At 42.2% G+C, this 14915-nt stretch overlaps 1 protein-coding gene across 6 annotated transcripts in view; it reads right to left on the bottom strand.

Moving 5' to 3' along the window:
- LOC147905161 (U5 small nuclear ribonucleoprotein helicase) overlaps window positions 1–13525 on the bottom strand; it is a 141428-nt gene extending 127903 nt beyond the window's left edge. For 4 of the 6 annotated variants that reach the window (XR_015542739.1, XR_015542740.1, XM_087390662.1 and 1 more), the window contains exons 1-4: window positions 13251–13525; window positions 12636–12751; window positions 1275–1339; window positions 980–1157 (exon numbers count right to left, since the gene is read on the bottom strand). Coding sequence is in view for 4 of the 6 variants with exons in the window: in XM_087390662.1 (XP_087246788.1) it covers window positions 980–1157; window positions 1275–1339; window positions 12636–12751; window positions 13251–13265 (374 nt within the window). In the remaining 2 variants the exon portion in view is untranslated. Of the gene's footprint in view, window positions 1–979; window positions 1158–1274; window positions 1340–12635; window positions 12758–13202; window positions 13228–13250 lie in introns of those variants that run through there. The other 2 variants (XM_087390692.1, XM_087390677.1) reach the window with 2 other exon arrangements.
- Between the last annotated feature and the right edge of the window lie 1390 nt (window positions 13526–14915).

Genomic DNA, 14915 nt, shown 5'->3' with positions numbered 1-14915 from the left:
TGTTAGCGTTTTAGCTTTTGCTTTCAATTTTCAGCTTTTAGTTCTCAGCAAGGGTCTTAGTGAACCCTTTGCTTCAGCCCCCAGTGGCTTGTATGAGGTACTTCTTGGATACGCACTTTGTCTCATAGGCCCGTGAGGCCTCTTGCAGACGTTAATATATATTTCTTTCTTTCTCTCTCCACCCTTTCTGCATCTTTGGCTCCCTTTTTCCCAAATCTGTCTACCTCTGTTACAGTGTCCCTGTCCCATAGGCCATGTATAGATGCTTCCCAACGCAAGCTAGAATAGAGGCTCCATCTTAACAGAATATCAAGCTCTCCTTTATATTGGATGTCAATAGCCCCCAAGCACCCTCCTAAGACGAGAGTTTTTTATGGACAATGTGCAGCCAATGGACAGCACAATACTTGAGGCCAATTCAGCTCTCCAAGTGATGGAGTGAAGAGGTGAATGTGATGGAGAAGGAGAGGAAAACCCCACCTTCTAAAACCCTGGAAAGGCCCTACAATGCCGACCAGGTCTAAGAATAGCCAGACCAGACCGCCTGCCTGCCACACTAGCACCAACGAGCAGCCAGTCTTACTGGCACATGTGCAGTGTAACACATGACCTGACTGCAACGTCAACTGCCAACTAGTCCATGTCATTATCAGTACAGATGCCATGTCAGCATCTTGCTTTCTCTATGGATGCCACGTCAGCCCAGAAGCTGGCCCTCATCCCCTTCTTATCTGGCACTAACATACTGCACCCAATCAAAATGCAATAACACACATGCATAGGTGAGATACTAACAACTAATTGGCTGCCCACTCTTTACAAACTACACAATTTCGAAATAATATACTGTAATATTAGCAGTTCCTAGTACCAAAGCACAACCCCCCAGAAAACGTAAAATGCATCATCTTTGTGTTTCAAAAGCATCGATTAACTGCAAAGTCATTGCACCTAGCTGCAAAAGGAAAATCGGGCTCACTTCTTTCTCTTTGCAGCAGAAGTTGAGGAACTTTTTGACTCATTAACACCGAAATCACAAAGAATATTGTATACAGTTGTTGCAGCTTCATACAGCTCCTCTGATACAAGCTCCCCATCAAGCAGCTCTGCAACTGCACTGAGGAACTCTTCATACATGTTTCGAACATGTGAAGGTGCTGCAAATTGCATCATGAACACAATACATATCATTCCATTGCTTTATGTGAAAGTACAATGCACACTAAATTCCATCAAATTAAGTAAGATAAAAAGTCCATCACTTAATCGCTCACCCTCATTCCAATTGGGTACAAGTCTTCGTGCAAGACCAGAAACACCCACCGTTGTTAATAAAGACCTGGACCAAGGAAGAAAGTGTCAAACTCCAAAAGCGAACTAGCAGCCTTCATTATTATGTATGGCGGCAATGCATTACAATGTAACTCCTTTTCCAGGCTTGTAAATAAGGTCCACTATATAAAGCAAATGTGAGAAAGAAAACAAACAAGACTAACAAAGAAGGGGGGGAAATGGGGGCAGCATGGTAACTTCTTTTCCAGGCTTACAAATAAGGTCAACTACATAAAGCAATGCTGTGAATGACAATCCACGCAAGTTCTAAAATTTTGTTAAACCTGATGCATTCACGATAATAAAATCAACATACAAGCAAGATCGCCAAATCAACCAAGAGGGAAAAAGTACTAAGAGCGAGAGGGAAAAAGGCATGAAAGAGGGATGACAATGGATATGAATTACCTAATCACCTGCAGAGACCAATACGTGGCCTATGAGACCAAAAATGTTCCCCTATTTTCGAATCACATGGGTCGACAACTTGTGCTATTTGGTGCAAGCTCAAGAAAAGACTGTGCATACTACATATAACCTCACTATAAATTACTACAAAATGATAAGGGTCTACCTTGTTTGTGTGGAGAGACGTAAACAATGTTGTAAGATTAACCGGTCTGTCCTGAAAAGGCTTTCATGCTTTCCATTGAAATCTTAGGCTGAAATTTATGACACTAAAAAAGTAGCACCAACAGCCTGTTTTGTTGTGAGTGCTAAGAGCGAGAGGGAAAAAGGCATGAAAGAGGGATGACAATGGATATGAATTACCTTATCACCTGCAGAGACCAAAACGTGGCCTATGAGACCAAAAATGTTCCCCTATTTTCGAATCACATCGGTAGACAACTTGTGCTATTTGGTGCAAGCTCAAGAAAAGATTGTGCATACTACATATATCCTCACAATAAATTACTACAAAATGATAGGGCTCAAAGTTGGATGACAAGATTCTACATGACTACAACAAGAAAAGATTGTGCTGACTGACAAAGTTGGATGCAGCACATTCTACATGACTACAACGAGCATCCACAGAAATTGTCTTGGAAAAATAATCTGATGAACCCAACTTGGATGGACAAAAGGAGTGGCGGCACACAGGCAGAAGACTCCAACGGATACAACTAATTCTCGAGCCTACAAAGTGTATACACCACCAGGCAGCAAACTCCGCAAGGACAAAGGCACCTGCCAATCAGAGAAAGATCATGTCTTGTCCATCATGCCCAAACTGGGTCTGGGTGAGTTTGGCACTAAAAGGCAACCAATGTCATCATTTAGTCGACTAGGTCCTTGGCGCTACATGCAGGTTCCTTACTCTTACCCTTATGCAATTGAGGTCACAATGTTCTTTCTCCAAACAGTAAAACGTGGCACAGTGAAGTCAGTGGCAGCTCCCCTTTGCTGTCTACATGCAAGGATTGAGGATACATGTTCAGAATGCTACTGTGAAAATCTCAAACTCACAAACCCATCCATATTACACACCCTTTATAGCTCACTCTGGGCGAAAACATGGGGAGCCAGAGACTAGCCAATTTGCTCCACTCTGCCCCCAGTTAGAGACCAACCTTGAGGGCCACGCAAAATATCAGCTGCTGAGAACATTTATTTTTGAAGCATAAACGGGCTGCCATCCAAGGCCCGCTGTTAGCTCATGTCGAAGAATCAGCCCCGTGACCATGGCGTCAGTCTGTGTTCCAGCTCACCATGGTCCACCTCATGGTTAACGAGGCTGCCTTGGAACTCGAGGCTTGTGTGTGCGTGCAATCTACTAGACTTTGAGCGAGTTTGTATGTCAAATAATCCATGTCCATGCAATGATGTGCTAGAGGTGTCCTAATGGGGTGTCTCCCCTTGTCTGAACACACCCTTAAAACCTTAAACTGCAAAGAAAAGGGCCCCTCTTGTTCTCCCTAACAAAAAGTTGGATTGAAATGAAGTTTTAAGGGGGGTGATCTACCCATGAAGCACCCCTCTATAACGGTGTTGAGACCTCCGATTCACTCAAATTACGCAACCCAGATTGAGTGTACCAGTTTACAGCAAAAGAGAAGGAAGAAGGGCTCCAATACTAAGGAAGAAGAGCTCCTTTCAGGTTGCTCTTCAACACAAACAAAGCAGGAGTCGGATAAGTACCACTAACCCTATAACATTTAACTTTTGCTGTAAAATAAACCTCTATTTTGAAATTACAGCAACTCATTTCTTCTCTTTTATTAGTAAAAGGAAAGAATGGAAGGGAAAGGGAGGCATAATAATGAACTGGTCCCATTTCCCCAATTGCAAGGAGTAAAGAACACCATCACCTCCTCCTAAAGACGATAGATTAGATGAGACATATACACATCTTGATTACAATAACCCACGAATAGAATGTGAGTAGGAGAGTGAGAGCTGAAAGCAATAGTTGCAATAGAAGAGAGAGATACAACTGAAGAGTGAAATAGGTTTTGTCTAAGTGACAAAACCTTATCCTTCACTAACCGTAGTTAGTGAACTAGCTGTGGTTAGGGGAAAAAACCTCTAAAATGAGGCAAAAGTGCCCCTAACCTACTTATTACATTACATTGGTCACTACTAAATTATAACAATAATTCTAACACCCCCCGGCAATGCCAGTGTCATGTACAAGGAAATGATCAATCACCAAAAGGAGATAAGTTCAGGGCACTGTGAAATGCCTCAAACTTTTCACGTGGAAGTGCTTTGGTGAAAATGTCTGCAACGTTGTCATGTGTTGACACATAGATCATACTGATATCTCCTGCATGCAACTTCTCTCTGAAGTAGTGATAGTGAACCTCAATGTGCTTCGTGCAAGCATGAAACACAGGATTCTTTGCCACTGCAATAGCACTCTGACTATCAGTGAGAATTGGAGAAGGACCCTCCAATGAAAGATGAAGATCAGCAAATAAACGATGCAGCCAAACGCATTCAACTGTCGCTGTGAAAGCTGCCCTGTACTCAGCTTTACATGAGGAGGTAGCCACTGTAGACTGTTTCTTGCTCAACCAAGAAATACAAGCATTGCCCAAAAAGAAACAATTGCCACTTGTGGACTGCCTAGTGTCATAGTCTCCAACCCAATCTGTGTCACTATAGGCATGCATCTGCAAGTCACCCCCCCTGGGAAACATCAAGCCAAAAGACTTTGTACCTTGCAAGTAATGGAAGATGCGTTTTACACTCTGCCAATGCATAGTCTTTGGGCTATGCATATACCTGCTCACCTGAGAAACTGCAAACTGAATATCAGGTCGTGTATTGCAGAGATATATGAGGCATCCAACAACCTGACTGTAGAGTGTGACATCAATTGGTTCACCTGCATCATGCATTGTAAGCTTCAGCCCCGGCTCCATGGGAGTAGCTATGGGCTTACAATCCTGCATGTTGAATCTGTCCAAGAGTTTCTGCACATACTTGGATTGAGACATAACGATGCCACTTTTCTCTTGAGTGAACTGGATCCCCAAATAAAAGTGTAGCAGCCCCAAATCTGACATGTCAAAAGTGGTCTGCAATTCAGCTTTAAAATCTGCAATATTATCCTCATTTGATCCTGTGAGCAGTAAGTCATCTACATAAAGAATGATGACTAAAATATCCCCCCCATCCTTCTTGATGTAGAGGGTGCTCTCCGTTGGACTATTGTGCAGTCCCTTGCTGGTCAGAAAGGCATGAATTTTGGCATACCATGCACGTGGGGCTTGTTTCAGCCCATACAAAGCTTTATTCCGCTTGCATACTTGATGTGCATTTCCTGAAATTTCAAAGCCCGGAGGTTGTTTGACATAAACCTCTTCCAACAAGTCTCCATTAGGGAAAGCTGTTTTAATGTCCAACTGATGAAGATTCCATTCAAAATTTGCAGCCATGGCTATAACTAACCGGATGGTTGTCATTCTAGATGTAGGAGCAAAAGTCTCCTCATAGTCTATGCCCTTTTTTTGAGCATATCCTTTTGCAACCAGCCTTGCCTTGTACCGATCAATGGACCCATTTGGCTTTCTTTTGACTTTGAAAACCCACAGTGTACCTATGGCATGTTTACCTGGTGGCAAATCCACAACTTCCCATGTCTGATTTTTCTGAATGGACTGCAATTCATCGTGCATGGCATTCATCCAATGCACATTATCATGTGCTTCTTCAAATGTCTCAGGTTCCTCCTCATCAAGAAGAGTACCTGCATAAGCTGATTCAACTGAAAGAGCTCCCCCCCCATGCCTTACTGCACTACGAGTTCTGCCAGGTAATGGAGCATCAATTTTACTCTCCCTGAGAGTTTGTAACAGCCAATTTGGAACTGTTTTTGCTGCATGTATATCTGCAATTTCTTGCTGAACAACCTCTTCCACTGCTTGTGGAGGTGGTAAGACATCCTGTGGCTGAATCGGAGCATGTGGAGGTATCAATAAATTGTGATTTGCATCAGATATATCAACAGGGGAACCCAAGGCAATGGGTAGTAATCCCTCAAAGACATCATCGAAAGAAGTAGGCATATCAAATTCAGCTTGAGTGTGAGCTGAATTTTCTGAAAATATAACATCTCTACTGACAATAATCTTGCGTGTGACAGGATTGTAGAGACGGTAGCCCTTGCTCTCTGCACTGTACCCAACAAAAATGCATTTGATTGCCTTATCAGACAACTTATGCCGAAACTCAACGGGCACATGACCATATGCAAGGCATCCAAAAACACGAAAATGATCCACAGAAGGCTTTCTCCCTTTCCAAACTTCATAGGGAGTCTTGGTCTTCAAAGCTTTTGTGGGAGCCCGATTCAAAACATAATTGGCACACATGAGACCTTCAAGCCAAAATTTGTGAGGCAATTTTTTGCTTTTTAGCATGCATCTATCCATCTCCATAAGAGTACGATTTTTCCTCTCAGCTTTGCCATTTTGCTGAGGGGTTAGCCTCACTGTAAGCTGATGTGCAATGCCCTTGTCTTTCAAAAATGCATCAAAATCTGTAGATAAATACTCCCCTCCTCTATCTGTGCGTAATATATGTATCTTGAGTCCTGATTCATTCTCAACCATGGCTGCAAAGTGTTTGAAAACCATTAACACTTCTGATTTGTGTTTCAACCCATAAACCCAAGTGAAGTTGGAGTAGTCATCTATAAAAGTGACAAAGTAAAGATGACCACCCAATGATGGAGTCCTCATGGGACCACAGACATCACTATGAATAAGCTGTAATTTTCAAACAGCTTTTACTGATCCATCCTTCTTGAAAGGAAATCTGTGCATTTTACCAAGAATGCACCCTTCACAGGCATGTGGAGGAGGTGTTTCAAGAGGAGGCAATGCATAAACCATAGCATGTTTTTGAAGTGTCATCAAGCTGCCATAATGCATGTGTCCATATCTGGCATGCCATAACTCCGCATTCTGCATAGCAGCAGTAGGAGTGGAAACTGCAAGAGCATGTGCTGGTCTTTTCTCATACATGTCAAGCTGAAAAAGACCACGTAACAAAGTGCCAGACAATCTCAAGGCATAGTCATTCCCTCTATCATGGATTGCACACTTGTCATCTTCAAAAATGACCTGAAATCCAGCTCTGTTAAGAGTGGACACTGAAAGTAGATTTTTTGTGATACCAGGCACATACAAGACATCAGAAATTTTGAATGTTGAGCCATCAATGGCTGTAAGTTCAACTTCTCCTGTACCACAAACTGAATAGGAGGAGTTGTTGGCACATGTGACCTTTTTACCAACAGGAGGTGGATGCAGAGATGTGAAAAGACACTTTGTTAACTACATTCTCTATTTCCTACTACAGATCACGGGAGTAGCACCAATATTGTTCCACCCAGCCTTTTTTGCTGAAACGTGAGAGCTAACAGAGAATTCGAATTCAAAACATACGTGTAAGCTCATTCTCACCTCTCACTAGCTTCAACAAGCCCCATCTCCCTAGATGGATCTAGATGCCACATGTCATCATTATAGGGCCTTACTAATGCAACATTTCACCCCTCTCTTGGGATGCTTTAATTTCCTTTGCCCCTAGGCACATTTCATCCCTCTCTTGGGATGCTTTAATTTCCTTTGCCCCTTAGCCTTAGATCCACCTAGTCTGGTGCTATCAATCCTCACCTAGGACCTTGACATTAATTCCCTCCCGATCATTTACATGAAGCGCAAACATATATATTACAAATATAGATCCTTTAAGGGAAATGTCGACTGATTCTTCCGAGGTCATGCTACCTCGGCTAGAGCGTAACACACTTCCTGGAAGTGATATGCTTTGATGCACCGCTATCAAAATACCATGTATTTAGTGTCTCATTGACACTGAAAGCTGATGCATCCTTGCAAGAATCATAACTGCATGTCAGAAAAGCATAAGAGTCATCATTACAAGTGGCTGTAATATCCGGAGCAGCCAACTGAGAGTCTGAAATGCAAGACAAGAAGGCATAGTCGTGTTCCACAAAGTTGGCTGTAGCTTGCTCATTGTCAGATGCATGAGAAGCTGAATCTGAAACAGCCATACCAGAGCTGTTTTTCTTTTCTTTTGCAAGCCTCTTCTTGCATTCTCCAATGTAATGACCTGGCTTTTTGCAGTAATGACATATACCCTTCTTCTTGGGCTTACCTGCATCACCCTTAGCCTTTTGAGAAGGCTGTCCTGAACCACTCGAAGGCTGATTTGCTGATGTCTTTGCTTGTCCCTTTCCTTTAGGCTTGAATTTTGAAAGCATGGCATGTTCACTTGCTCGTGAAGCCATGTTTTTCCTGGTCTGCTCTTCCTGCAACAGAAGTCCTATCAACTCGTGAAAATTGAGAGGATTTGCACCCCCCCTCAATGACTAATTTAGCGAGGTATGAAAGCTGAGATAAGACTCATGAAGAGAATTCAGAGTAGTGGTAATCATCTCTGAAGCAGGAATGATCTCATGAATATTCAGCAATTGCTCTCGTAAATCATGTAGCTTTGTGAGGTGCACTGACATGGAGTCACCCTCTTCCATATGTGTATGAGACAATTCTCTTTTCAAAAAAGACACCCTGGCATCATTCCGAGCTGCATACATGCTCTCCAAAATATCCCATGCTGCCTTTGAGGTCTTACACGATCGGATATGCGGAATGATGAATCTTTTCACTGAAAGAGAAATACACGACAAAGCTAAAGCATCACGTGAATCCCATCCATCTCTTTTGCTCTGGAGTAGTAGGTATAGCTGCACCAATAACTTGTCCTGCAGCTGTACCCTGTGCACGACCTCTGCCTCCTCCTTGCTGGGGAGGGATATTAGGTGCCACGATTGCTGGCCAGATCTCATCCCCATTTACATAGTCCCACAAATTTCGGAAAATCAAAATGTTGCGTACCATGAAACTCCAGAGGGAGTAGTTGGTACCATCCAGCTTATCCTCTTGTGAGAGACCACTGAACTGGAAATCGTTCTGATTTTGCTGGGCCATGTCTGAGAAAGAAAATACAGCAAATGCAAATCTGAATTCCCTTGCTGGGAATGGAGTGCACATTTCCCAAAAAAATACAGCCAAACACTGGTTGAAAATGCAACTCAAATCTCTATAATGTCTCTGTCAGAAATCTGCCAGAGCATCCAATCTCTCCCAAAACCTGCCAAAAGTGCTTCAAAACACTTACAGAAAGGCAGTGTGAACTGAAACCTGCAAAATTGCTCTCCCAACACAAAAGCCCCAATTTGTGGCTTGAAATTGCAACCAGAAAGGGGCAAATGGTCTAAAAGCCCCAAATGTTGCACAAATTACACTCTACAAAAGCCCCAAATTTCACTGCAAAATTGCAGTGTGATTACAAAAGCCCCAAATTTTTGCAATTCTCTGCAACAAATGCAAAGTCTGTCCCCAAATACGGAATGCCCCAAATTCTTGCAAGATCTTAGCCAAACAATGGCTCTCTGCGCAAATGCCTATCAAGAAACACCTTCCAGAGTCCACCTGCAAAGAAAATTTGCAAAAAAGTACGGTCTCCTCTGATTGTACGGAACTGACAGTACGGAATCCGTACAATGTATGGACTGTGTACAGCTACTTGTACTGCTCTTTGTACGGATGTACGGATTCCTGTACGGAACAATCGCCGCATATCTGTACGGCGGATGTACGACCGCTGTACGAAACGGGTATGACTGTACGAAACATTCCGTACGAGTTGTACGGACAGCAGCGCAAAGAGCAGGTACTGATGAGGATGAGCTGTACGGGCTGGCGTAGATGGTACGGATAGCATGTGTACGGCGGAACTGTACGGTAGTACGACGACGGGCTGACGCAGATGTACGGAGTGCTGGAGCTCCGTGAGCTTGTACGGACCTGACGGCAGGAGCTATATGGTGCAGGAGCTAGTACGGCGCAGGAGCTGAGTTCGTACATATTATATGGATAACTGTACGGACGACGGGTTGTACGGACGACGGTACTTGTACGGACGGGCAGCGATGGTACGTGCGGGTCATACGGACTATACGCCGAGTGTTAAGCAAGGAGCAGATACAAAGGAGCACCGAGCTGTTGAGCTTGGAGCAGGGAGCTTGCGAGCAAGGAAGCAAAGAGCAGGATCTTGCTGCTCTGATACCAAATGTGAGTAGGAGAGTGAGAGCTAAAAGCAATAGTTGCAATAGAAGAGAGAGATACAACTAAAGAGTGGGATAGGTTTTGTCTAAGTGAAAAAACCTTATTCTTCACTAACCGTAGTTAGTGAACTAACTATGGTTAGGGGAAAAAACCTCTAAAATGGGGCAAAAGTGCCCCTAACCTACTTATTACATTACATTGGTCACTGCTAAATTATAACAATAATTCTAACAAGGGGAAGGGAGGCATAATAATGAACTGGTCCCATTTCCCTAATTGCAAGGAGTAAAGAACACCATCACCTCCTCCTAAAAACGATAGATTAGATGAGACATATGCACATCTTGATTACAATAACCCACGAATAGAATTACCTTGCTCTTTTCTACAAGAACCTCTTGATAAAGAGTTCTCCTTTGGAAATGAGAGGATAAATGAGTCCATCCAAGAGCGAGGTGATGAGTTTACACCCTTAGCTCAAAATCCCTCACACATGGATTATCATTCAAATGCGAGGAGAAGAGAAGTAGAACCTCCGGTTGATAAACTTGTTTCTCAGCTTAGCAACATGATTGAATGGCAAAACTAGGGACTAAGAGAGTTCTAAATTTTGATTTGAATATTTCTTAAAAAAGAGTCGAGTTTCAACCACGAGAGGGAATTGAATTCCCTAACTATGATGGAGCAAGGCTGATAAAATCCTTAATTGGATTTGCCATTTTGAGCTGCATTTTGCCCATCGACACAAGACCGATCAAAAGAAGCTTGCTCTTGCCACATTGCATCTACAAAAGGATGCTTTGATATGGTGGCCTTTGTTACAAACGGGAAGAGAGCCTATCCTTTAATGGCTAAGTTTGTGGAACAATTGAAAGCCAGTTTCATGCCTCCGAGGCATGAAGAGGAATCGACCTTTTGTTGATAAAGGTTTAGGCAATTTGACAATAAGAGTAATGCTGAACTTACAGCCTAGTTTTGGAAGCTCTCCTTAGAGTTTCATGAAAAGAGCAAGGAAGATAGAAGAAAGATATATTTAGCAGCCCTAAGCCCAGAGTCAGTGAATCCTCATAAACCCTTCAATAAGGGAAAGGAAAGGCTATTATACAAAATGTAAACAGCAAATCACATCTTGGATGGGTGCCATTTCCATCCATGACTTGTGAAGAAAAGAAGACGCCGATTAAGGAAATAAATGTTTCGGATGTAAGAAACATAAGCTAGGGCATGCATGGCATAAAAGTCCTATTCTATTGGCTAAAATTGCCAAGACCAATTGCACTAGCTATGTCTCTGTTGTTGTAGGACAACAAGAGACTATGTGTAATGCTATATTTTGTTAGTGGTAACAAAGGTTTGTTGTAGTGTAGCATGAAAAGGGGGAGAGGTTCCAATGGAATTGGAGGGGTTAGTAGGAAACCATGCCTCTATCTGGTGCTACTATAAACAACTAGATATTATGTGCAATGTGTGGGCATTAGAGTGTCTAGGCAATGCATACTTGGACCAATACATTTTGCAAGGAAAGATCTTTTAATCGCCCATCTCGCAAGGTACACATATTCGTTGATTTTTACCTGGATATGCAAATTAACTGCGAGCTGCTTACCATCATCGGGCTCTAACTTGCCTACAAATTTGATAATTTCAAGGTGAATATCAAAATTTAAAAGCTAATTTTCGAAAAGAACAACTGTCCCATGGAAATGTCCAATTTGGTTCTCAGCTCAGAAGCTCAACATCGTCCCTAAACTCACATTACCCTCTCAACTAAAAAACTACTTCATCCAGTTTCTGTCACCGCCGCTTCCCAGCTATGCCCAGGCCAACAAGGTTCCATAGTATTGTGATGCGTTATAGCTGATGCTAGGAGGACACATGTTAGACAACAGCCACTTCATTTTTGCTTCGTTTAGTTTGTATGAAGTTTGGAGCTCATCCAAGGGTTGGGTCACCATTGCGTGTCAGCCGGTGAAAGGTTACCGGGTGTCCGGCAACCAGCGAAGCCGGTAGCAAAACTACTAGATTTCCAGTTGGTGAGACCTTTGGATTTCACCATGATTTGTATGCATGGGATAGTGACTTGCCATGATGGCAGTCATTTGGCATGTGTGCCTTGAATGGATTTTTGGGAGACCCTTCCGATTCAGGCACTTAACTTCAGCTTCCTATGAGCAATGTAGATATGACCTCATAGACAAGCTTGTATTTATCAATCTGTCATTGCATGCTTGCGTGGATGCATAAATGTATGTATCTATCTCAATTTTCAATAAAGGTCTTCTGAGCCATACTGTGAGCATTGGTTGAACCTTTGTATTCGGCTTTTGCTGAAGAGAAGGCCATAGTTGTTTGTTGCTTGCTTTGCCATGAAAGGGCTGTTGATTTAAGTATTAATATTATCTTGGTCACCGTAGATTTTTGGGATGAGGAAGTAGAAGCCTCACCCTCTTGCTTGGATGCTTTAGCTTTCCCCTTCACATCAAACCATTCCATTGCTTGTTCTGGGAGTGCATGTAACTCTCTTATTAAGACAAGGACTCTCCTTTGATTCAGTATTAAAAGACTCACCATGTCCAGCCTCAAACCTACTTAACGTGCACTAACATGCTTAAGCGTGTGTGCCTTTAATTGTGAAGATTCAGCAGCTACAACGAAAATTCTCTGGCTGATATGTCTGCTTTTAAATAATCTCACCTTTTGCGGCGCTTGTTCTGAAGCACCACTTTTCGATCCAAGTAAGCCTGGTCAATGTCATTAATGTTACTAGGATTATTGCTGACGGTTCTCAATGTTGTCGTCAGTCGAGCCACCTGCATATACGTAGTAAGATTTAAACACAAAGTTCTTGTTACATTGATTACAAATCAATAGGCAGGGACACGTCCTCCAATTTTTCATCCAATTATAGCGATTCTTTCCCTTAGTCCAATTCAATCACTTCATTTATCGCAACAGCACTTCATATTAGCAGGAAAGGGAGAAGGCTAGTCCAATTCAATCACTTCATTCATATTAGCAGGAAAGGGAGAAGGCTAGCAATCACTTCAATTCTCCCAACAGCAATTCATACTCAAAGTTCCTACCCGACTTGGCAATCCTTCATATTAGCCCACTCCCAGTTGTTCGATTCATTCACATCAATAATTGAAGCATGGGATACACGGTTGATAATAAAGTGACCACAACCACGGCCGAGCTGTCTCAAAGTTCACAAAAAAAGGCATCGATGTATGGATGCGTATGTTTTAAGCATGCAATCACCTGGGTTCAACAAAACAGTACATTTACAGCAGGGGAGATCGAACAGACCGGCAGTGAAGGCATGGTGTCTTAGCGGAGTTGTCTCGGAAACATCAATCTTCAAAAGATCAGAGCCATTTTCTTGAAGCAAATGGAGAGATCGAGTAGCTGGGGAGCTGAAAGTATGCCCTGTTGCTGCAACCAAAAAAAAATTTGCCAGGGATTGAGCTGCCCGGGTGGCTTTCATCGAGGTATCCAAGGAGCTGTGGCCAAGTGTGTTGGGCCAAGCAGCTGTCCTAAAAGCGCATAGGACCGAATCAATGGGGTCCTAACCTGGTGGTTTGGTTAAGGGGGTGAGTTCAATGGTAGGCATCCTCTACGCATCGTGGAGCACGTAACTACTAACTCAAAATTGAACCAAAATCCTACTATTTTAAGGAAAAATGCACATGAGACACAACATAGAATCTGTTAGAACCCTATCCTTCCTGGAAATGTCAAGGGTGGTGATTTATTGTTGACTCGGCCATATTATTTATGTGTTTTGGGAGTTGAAGCCCAACAAATACATGAATAAGGCGACGCTCACAAGAGTTCATAACTGATGCTCAATGTGATCTATGCAATGTTGTCACATGAACTACAACCATATAAATAAAGGTGTCTTCATCCTCCGATCTTGCATCCATCTTGGATTTCCTTGCTCCCTTGCATCAATAACATCCATTAAAAGAGAGGAATTTTGTAAGAATTTATTGAAAACAAGCAATTTTGAATGGACGAGCAATTGAAAATATTTATATGATAATATATAATATATTATTATTATTATTATAAGCACACATAATGTGGGTGGGGAGGTGGCGTGCTTCCTTCCCCAAAGAGTTATAATTCGAGGGGACGGGCCCTTCCCTGGGTGCCGAGATAATGCTGAGAATATTAGCACCAAGAATAAGTCTCTCGAATGGATAAGATATTGGCATATCACCTGAATATCAATAGTCGTAATCGTAGTCGAATGTCAGTAAAATCACCACGAGTGACTACTATTACTTTCATTGCTCCAGAATTTGCTACAAACAAATTGGAACGATCAAGGTGAGAAAGTAGCTTGAAGCCAATTTTCCCAATCTTCACTTGTCGAGAGTACCAAAGAAACCTATGATGAAAGGGCCAAACATTTCAGACCTTAATATGCTTGTTCCACACCCTAAGTCCATCACAACAACACCTTTCAACAGTGGGGGATTTCTTGTGATTGCCATCTGATATGTCGTTGTTCGAATATGCACAGCTTTCACATTGTCACATGACTTGAAAATAAATATTGTTAAGGATAAGCTAAATAATGCAAAGACAATGAGATAAATATTGTCGGTGGGGATCAGTTCAAATTTTTAAAGGTACATCACTTTCAAAGGTATATAACTCAAGAATCTTGCATACACAAGATCAAGCTTGTTTCTCGATATTGAAGAACTTGGTAGGTTTGGATGAATCACGCGAATCACGATTGGCATTAAAGGAGAAAACAATAGATGATGTAGAATGACTCATAATTTCATGGAGTATCTTGACCTTAGGATAAAGTCCATGGACTATTAAGTATATGGGGTTCCAACTATAATTAGGTGTTGTAATAAAGATCCAAGATGTCAACCTACTATTGGTTGTTGTCATATGCATAACAAAATGTAAAGCTTAATTTGCTTCACAAACCCGAACCTTAGAAAA

This window comes from Dipteris shenzhenensis, chromosome 2 (genome assembly GCF_047967505.1).
Source record: "Dipteris shenzhenensis isolate YYH24624 ecotype China chromosome 2, Dip_SZ_1.0, whole genome shotgun sequence".
Lineage (NCBI taxonomy): Eukaryota > Viridiplantae > Streptophyta > Polypodiopsida > Gleicheniales > Dipteridaceae > Dipteris > Dipteris shenzhenensis.
Note: the sequence above shows the minus strand (reverse complement) of the source record. Positions and strands in the feature narration are given on the sequence as shown.